The 7,373-nt window shown below is 53.0% G+C and overlaps 1 protein-coding gene across 2 annotated transcripts in view; it reads right to left on the bottom strand.

The window, feature by feature from the left end:
- AHRR (aryl hydrocarbon receptor repressor) overlaps positions 1 to 7,373 on the bottom strand; it is a 79,737-nt gene that overhangs the window by 11,210 nt on the left and 61,154 nt on the right. Inside the window, exons 1-3 of one of the 2 annotated variants that reach the window (XM_017868358.1) lie at positions 4,114 to 4,550; positions 3,780 to 3,909; positions 2,625 to 2,761 (exon numbers count right to left, since the gene is read on the bottom strand). In XM_017868358.1, coding sequence (XP_017723847.1) covers positions 2,625 to 2,761; positions 3,780 to 3,909; positions 4,114 to 4,149 — 303 coding nt within the window. In that variant the 5' untranslated portion in view covers positions 4,150 to 4,550. Of the gene's footprint in view, positions 1 to 2,624; positions 2,762 to 3,779; positions 3,910 to 4,113; positions 4,551 to 7,373 lie in introns of those variants that run through there. The other variant, XM_017868357.1, reaches the window with a different exon arrangement.

Below are 7,373 nucleotides of genomic sequence, written 5' to 3'. Positions count from 1 at the left end.
ATTTATCCATCCATCCATCCATCACCTTCCCATCCATCCATGTACCTATCAATCTGTCCATCTAGCCATCCATCCACCCATCTGTCTATTTATCCATCCATCCATCCATCCATCACCTTCCCATCCATCCATGCACCTATCAATCTGTCCATCTAGCCATCCATCCACCCATCTGTCTATTTATCCATCCATCCATCCATCCACCCACCCATCCGTCCATCCATCCATCTGTCCATCCATTCACCTTTCCATTTGTCCATCTATCCACCCACCCATCCATCTTCCCATTCATCCATCCATCCGTCCATCTATCCATCCATCATCTTCCCATCCATTCATCCATCCGTCATCTTCCCATTCATCCATTCACTCATCCATCCATCCATCCATCTTCTCTATCCAACCATCCATCCATCCATTCATTCATCTTTCCATCTGTCCATCCATCCATCCATCTTCCCATCTATCCAACCATCCATCCATTCATCTATCTTTCCATGTGTCCATCCACCCATCCGTCTTACCATCCATCCATCCATCCCTCATCTTCCCATCCATCCATCCCTCCATCTTCTCATCCATCCATCCACTCATCCACTCATCCATCCATCCATCCATCCATCCATCCATCCATCCATCTATCCATCCATCATCTTCCCATCCATCCATCCGTCATCTTCCCATTCATCCATTCACTCATCCATCCATCCATCCATCCATCCATCCATCCATCCATCTTCCCATCTATCCAACCATTCACCCATCCATTCATCCATCTTTCCATCTGTCCATGGATATATTAAACAAATAATAAACACCTGCTGTGTAGCACTCACACAATTGGTGTGGGGGATTCAAGGCAGTGGTGTGCTGGGAAATATTTAACATCTAGCTCTCCAGGGGGAAAACTTCCCAGATATGCAGTGTTTGCCGATTTCTTTAGTATAAATATTCCCAGCACGGCTGACTTCAAGCTCCCAAGTTAATTTCAGCCGAATCTCAAAGACTACCATTTTCAGCTGGCCCTGTGGCATGAGGGAGCTTCCATGACACCCGCATTGCCTAGACTGCACCACTTAGGGTGGAAGCTGGGAAGAGCTGTGAGGTCCTGCAGGGTCTTGGTGTATTCTCTGTCAATACAGGAGCCCTTTATGGTGCTGTGGATGAATGGATTTTAATGGGAAAACAGAATCAGACACTTATTTGTGTAAACCTCATTGCAACATTTTAGCGTCAATCTAATTTCTCTGGCTTATTTCCTCCATTCAGTTATTCGTTTGACAATTTCATTTTAAACTATATTCCACTGGCTGCACAGTAAAATCCTTCCAATTTTGTGTCATCTAGAAATAAGAGTTTTTAATTAACCAGGAATTGGTTATATAATTTTTAAAAATGAACAACATTCCTTAGCCAATAAAAGTAAGTATCTTAATTTCCACAAAATATAGAACAAAATACCAATGGTGAAACCCTGTCTCTACTAAAAATACAAAAAAATTAGCCAGACGTGGTGGCAGGTGCCTATACTCCCAGCTACTCGGGAGGCTGGGCTGAGGCAGGAGGATGGCAGGAACCTGGGAGGTGGAGCTTGCAGTGAGCTGAGATCGCACCACTGCACTCCAGCCTGGGCGACAGAGCGAGACTCTTGTCTCAAAAAAAAAAAAAAAAAAAAACAAAAAACTTTATTGTCACTAGTTACCTAAATGAAAGCTGTGCCCTGGGGCATGTTCGTGGCAGCAGATCTGGGGCCTATGGAGAGCTGGTCCTTCCACCAGGCACCCAGTGGGTGGGAAAGAGACAGAAACAGGCAGACCCACAGGTGCCTCTGCCATGGGGATGGTCTGCACCCGAGGTCCCCAGGAGGTCATGGGTCCACACATGGGTGGAAAGCTGAGCCCAAGGGGTCTGCCCAGCTAGCGTGCTGGGGTGAGAGGGCCTTGTGGCATTGAATTGCAGCCAGGAGACAGCAGGGGCCACCACTGGGCCCCTCAGGGGCTGTCACCCAGGGTTGACTATGCTGTGACCCAGGGGAAGTACAGTGCCTCAGGGGTCTGAAAGGTGGGCAGGGGTCTGGGACAGGGTGGGAGGCCTTTGCCCTGACATGTCCAATGGGGAGGACTTCTCTGATTCAATGAGGAGCTGGAAGAAGAAATAGTCAAATAGCACAAGTGAAAATCCCAAGTATCTGTTTGCAAGAGAAGAGGGTGAACCCAAAAAGCTCGGCAGAAGCCGTGGGCTCAGCCACTCACGCCAGCCACAGCCGGAGGCTCTCCCAGCTTGCCAGCCCTTGGCAGAGGTGAGGCACATTTTAAAAAATATTTTAATAAGTTATAAATAAAGATACAACTAGAGTATAAACCTACTGCAGAGTTTTACATTTTCATTGACCTGGCTTGTCCACCACAGCAGGCCTCACAGTTGACTCATCACCCTCGCATGCTCAGAGGCATCAAGGCCCCATGCCATCCCAGCGTGCACAGAGCTCAGCGCCAGCCCTCGCCCCTCTACCAGGGACACGTGGGTTAACGCCTCCACCTCCTCTTGCCCTCTGTTTCCTTCCGCCCCAGGGCAGAATGCACCCCAGATGTAGGGAGCCCCCTGCCAGGGGCCCACACACTCACCAGGAAGCCCGAGGTGCTGTCCAGCAGGCAGCGCACACGGCAGATGAAGCAGCGGGTCAGGAAGGCTGAGTACTCGGTGGGCGCGCCTGCGCCCCACTCCTGGGCCCTGAGCAGCCTCCCCAGGATGGCGTCATCTCCTGCAGACCATAGTGGCCAAGGGGCGTGGCGGTGGGAGAAGCCAAAACACACAGGTCACACGCACAACTGCATGCACAGAGCACGCAACAAACACACCCATGGCTCGCACGTGCAAGGTCATGTAAACCCTATCACCGCGCGCTCCTCCTGCGCCCAGCATCCTTCTAGACGTCACTCGGACAAATTTTGCCTTCATCATCCCTTGCCTTTAAAAACATCGTTTTTAGTACATGCGCAGGCACGACAATGGCCCGATGGTTTCATCTTGCTTGTTTTTAGCTTTATAAAAGGGTCTTCCATGTAGGTGCTTGGGCTTTGCTGTTTGATTTAAGGTCAATCATACTGTCACATGAAGTGGTGGTGGAAACTTTTCGTGAATTATTTTAGGCTTCCGTGGATATGTGCAAGAGAACCCAGGAGTCACCCTCTGCAAAGGACCCCGGGCAGGTGTCGCCTCTCCTCAGAGCCCAGATGCAACTGTCCCAGCAGAGCCCCCGCCTGTCATTGCCTGTCAAGGAGCTCCACACCTGCCAGGCTCATCTTACCAGTCAGAGCCACAGGGAGGTTGGGGGCAAGCCCTGTGCAGGGGTCTTCTGTGAAAAGGGGCAACCAACTCTGAGTAGCAATCATCTTTCAGGGACTTTTATCGGATAACTCTAATATGAAGCAAAGAAACTTCCTGGCAGACATGAGACTTGAGGGGAGTCTGCAAAACAAGAGGCCAGGACTGCAGCTTGTGGTGGGGTGACAAGAATGGCGGTGACCTCAAGCCTGGCAGAGCCCAGGCAAGCAACCAGGTGTGAAGCACACTCGAGCCACACGGAGCTGGTGCAGCCCAACCAGAGGACAGGGAGGGACACGGGAGGAGGCCTCTGAAGAAAGGTGAGATTTGGCGCTAAGGTCAATGTGGAAGGCAAAGCACACCAAGAAGGCACGACAGGGTCATTTCCAGAGGCAGTGACGTGTTCTGTGACCTGCTCTAGGTTTTGGTGACTCACTTGGACCCCAGACACCCACCTGTCTCCAAGGGCGGGGGCTGCCCAAACACCACCTGGGGAGGGTCCATGGCCCAGTGGAGCTGCCGGCAGAAGTCCTGGCGGTCGTCCACGTGGATGTAGTCGTAAATGTTCTGGTGCATCACGTCTGTCTGAAATCGCGCAGCAAGGTTATTTCAGCCTTACCCCAAGTGGCTTTACACACTTTATTCCACTGACGAGTAACCGAAAAATTTCCACTCCACTTGTCAAAGCAAGTCACAGCCACGGGGAAAGAATCCCACTGAAAAGACGGTGCTTGACCCGGGGCCCCCGCTCCCTCCTGGGAAGACACCTGTCTCAGTTGCCTGGAGCACCTGCCCATCCGTCTGCCCACCAAGTGGTGCTGACATCCAGCCTTTGCGGGCAAGCGGGAGGCTAAAAGATGGGCATCTTCTGGGCCACAGACACTGTAGGGCCAAGACATCCACTTTCCTGTCGACTTAGACTCTTTGTGACTGTTTCCCATCATTTCACATCTTATGGCAGGTGATTTCCTCCTTCCTGACACCCAGGCCTCAACCTTCACCCACTTTCATGAGGTCTCAAGGACCAGTTCACAGGCCTCTCTCTAGTCCTCTCCTTCCACCTGCTCAGAAGCAAATCTGGGCCCTGACACAGAGGCTGACCCTCACAGCCACCCAGGGTCCATGTCCGGCGATAGAGGCTGACACTGTGCGCCACGAAGACTGACTTCAAGGGGACCCAACTGTCACCACTGCCCGTGAGCGTGTCTGTGCCTGAGGAAGGCCGGCCATCCCACCGCCCTCTCCCTTCTCCTAACTGAAGAAAGTCAGGCACCTGCACCTGCAGCCTGGCCCACACACCCCTGCCCCGCCCCCGAATAATTAACCCTGCCAGGGACTGCTAGAACCTCAGGACTCTTTCAGGGTGATCTAATTCTAAGTGGCATTTGTTACCATGACAATAACCAAGTGGTTCTTCCTAACTGGAGGGGAAGCTCCTTAAGAATCAAGACTTCAGAGAAACGTAATAAACTCACCCTAAAGGGACGAGCATCTTCAGGCAACCCAGTGGGAAGGACCCGCGGGGCTCCCGGAACAAGACGAGACACAGCCTCAGGAGGGCAGGGGGGGCCTCACTCAAGGGCCTGGACTCCAACCGCCTGCGCCTCGGCAGTTCCCTTCTGAGAAAGCGCTGTCAAGAGCGGTGAGAGGAACAGAGACCCCTCGAGGTGAAAGGCGCCGCGCCAGCCTCCCCCATGTACTCCTCGGGGCTCTGCCTTCGGTGCCTTCCTAAGGACTCGTAACTGGAGGGTAACCTAGGCCAAAAAGCGCCCAATCACGAACACACAGTTGGGTGAGTCACCATCAAGAAAACACCCCGCGGGACCCCACCCCAAGGCCGTTTCTGCCTCTGAGTCGGGCGCCCTCCGTGTGGGGGCTGGTTCTGTGCGGCGGACTCCACGTGGAGGGAGGGTACCCGCCAGCATCCCCCTGCCCGGCATCGCGACCGTGAGGGCAGCTGCTGAACCGCGGGATGGGCGCTGTGGACAAGGAGGCCCTGGGTCTGCAAGGGCCTCCTGACTGGCACAGCCGTGCGCCAGCCGCAGCCTCCCAGGCGGGGAAGCTCCTCTTCCAGTTAAGGCTCGAACACTCCAGCGGCTGCACCTTCAGGCCAATGTTTGTCCTTTTCCCTCTTTATCTTTTAGTCACTGCGGCGGATAGGCCATATTTCTTGCTATGGTTTCAACTTTCCACCTCCTGAACCATAAGAAGGAGCATCTTGCATATTTCAGGTGTTCAGCGGTGCCCGCCTGTGTGGCCTGTGTGGGTGGGTGGCTGCGTGGGTGGCTGCGTGCCTGGCTGCGTGCGTGGGTGCATGCGTGCGGCCCGGACATGTCTGTCTCTTTCTGGAATCCCCACTGAGCTGTCCAGCTGCCTTGCCCAGTCCTTTCTGGGCCGCCTTTCATGCAAGGTGTCCCGCTGCCATCCTGCCCAGATGGACCACGAGGGCCCAACCCATCCCTCCTCTCTGTGTAGGGAGGGCTTTTTTCCTGAGAAATCTTTCCTCATAGATCTAGCTCTGCTCTGTTATCTTCTGGAAACTTCCATCATGCCCGGAAGCTGTCTGTGGTGTGAGCCAGGACTCAAGACCAGCTTCCTCCTGCAGGGATGCAGCTCGCCCAGCGCCTGCAGCGCTGCCTCCGTTCCGCTGCGAATGCCCGGGCAGCCAGTGTTTGGTGAGGGCGGGAGTCTGCGCTCCTCCCAGCCTCAGGGCTCCCTCTTTCTCCTTGACTTCTTGTTACCAGGGGATTGTCTTTGTAGGGCTCTGTTAATTCAGGGGCTGGGAAGCAATGCTGGGTTTAGGCTTCCATCCCATCCTGTTCTACGAAAACAGGATTTCCCAAATCCAGGACTTCACAGCTCTCTTTTCATCAAGTAGCCATAGCTCCTCCTCTATCTAGTGTTCACTCCGGATACTGGAATATTTTGCAATCAAAACCTGCTTCTCCTCCAGGAACTGCACAGTTCTGCCGCTCTACAGCGGCAGCCTCAGGGCCCGTCAGAGGGAGCTTAGCTACATAACCACCCTGGCGTCCCCTACCGCGGCGTCGCTTCTCGTGTTTCCGCAGGGTCTCCAGGCTGAAGGACGCAGCGTGTGAGAAGTTTAACAAATACACATCCACATCCCGATGGCCAGAAAAGGGGATCCACAAGGAACGTTTCAGAGTTCTGATCCAAACCACTGTACCTCCCAGTTCCACATCTTCAAATCCACGTTACAACCGGGCATAGGTAACACAAAACCAAGGAAACAAAGACCCAGAAACCTGCGTCTTTCCCCTTCTGAATCAGAGATCTTGCGACATTTGTTTCACAGCTTATGGAAAATGGTGTGGGGACACTTCCAGTAAACGGGGTTGGCAACAAACAGAAACACCAACCCCATCAGCTGTTACCGGCCAGCCTGTTGGTCCCTGTGCAGTAAGAGCCGGGCACCTTGGAGGGCCCCGGCTCTGCCAGGACAATGAGAAACATGGCTCCAAACACTCTCCTGTGTGAGCTCTGACACGTTTTAGTGCCAGCTTTTTAAAACTGAAATGCAGAGGAACCTGTGTCCAGAGGCAAGCGACATTCCCCTTACACTTGCTGCCATCCCTAATTTCTTCATTTATAAATGTTGCTTAAAAGACTAAAACTCTCAGCCAGGCACAGTGGTTCATGCCTGTAATCCTAGCACTTTGGGAGGCCAAGGTGGGCGGATCACTTGAGGTTGGGAGTTCAAGACCAGCCTGGCCAACATGGGCTTTAGTAGAAGCCCTGTCTCTACTAAAAATACAAAAATTAGCCAGGCCTGGTGGCGCACACCTGTAATCTCAGCTACTCAGGAGGCTGAAGCAGGAGACTTGCTTGAACCAAGGAGACAGAGGTTGCAGTGAGTCAAGATTGTGCCGCTGTCCTCAAGCCTGGACGACAGAGCAAGACTCTGTCTCAAAAAAACAAAAAAGAAAAAAAATTCCCATTCCTTTTAAAAAATAGATTCTTGGCTGGGCACGGTGGCTCAAGCCTGTAATCCCAGCACTTTGGGAGGCCGAGACGGGAGGATCACAAGG

The sequence above is a fragment of the Rhinopithecus bieti genome, unplaced genomic scaffold, assembly GCF_001698545.2.
Source record: "Rhinopithecus bieti isolate Rb0 unplaced genomic scaffold, ASM169854v2 scaffold_2453, whole genome shotgun sequence".
Classification (NCBI taxonomy): Eukaryota; Metazoa; Chordata; class Mammalia; order Primates; family Cercopithecidae; genus Rhinopithecus; species Rhinopithecus bieti.
Note: the sequence above shows the minus strand (reverse complement) of the source record. Positions and strands in the feature narration are given on the sequence as shown.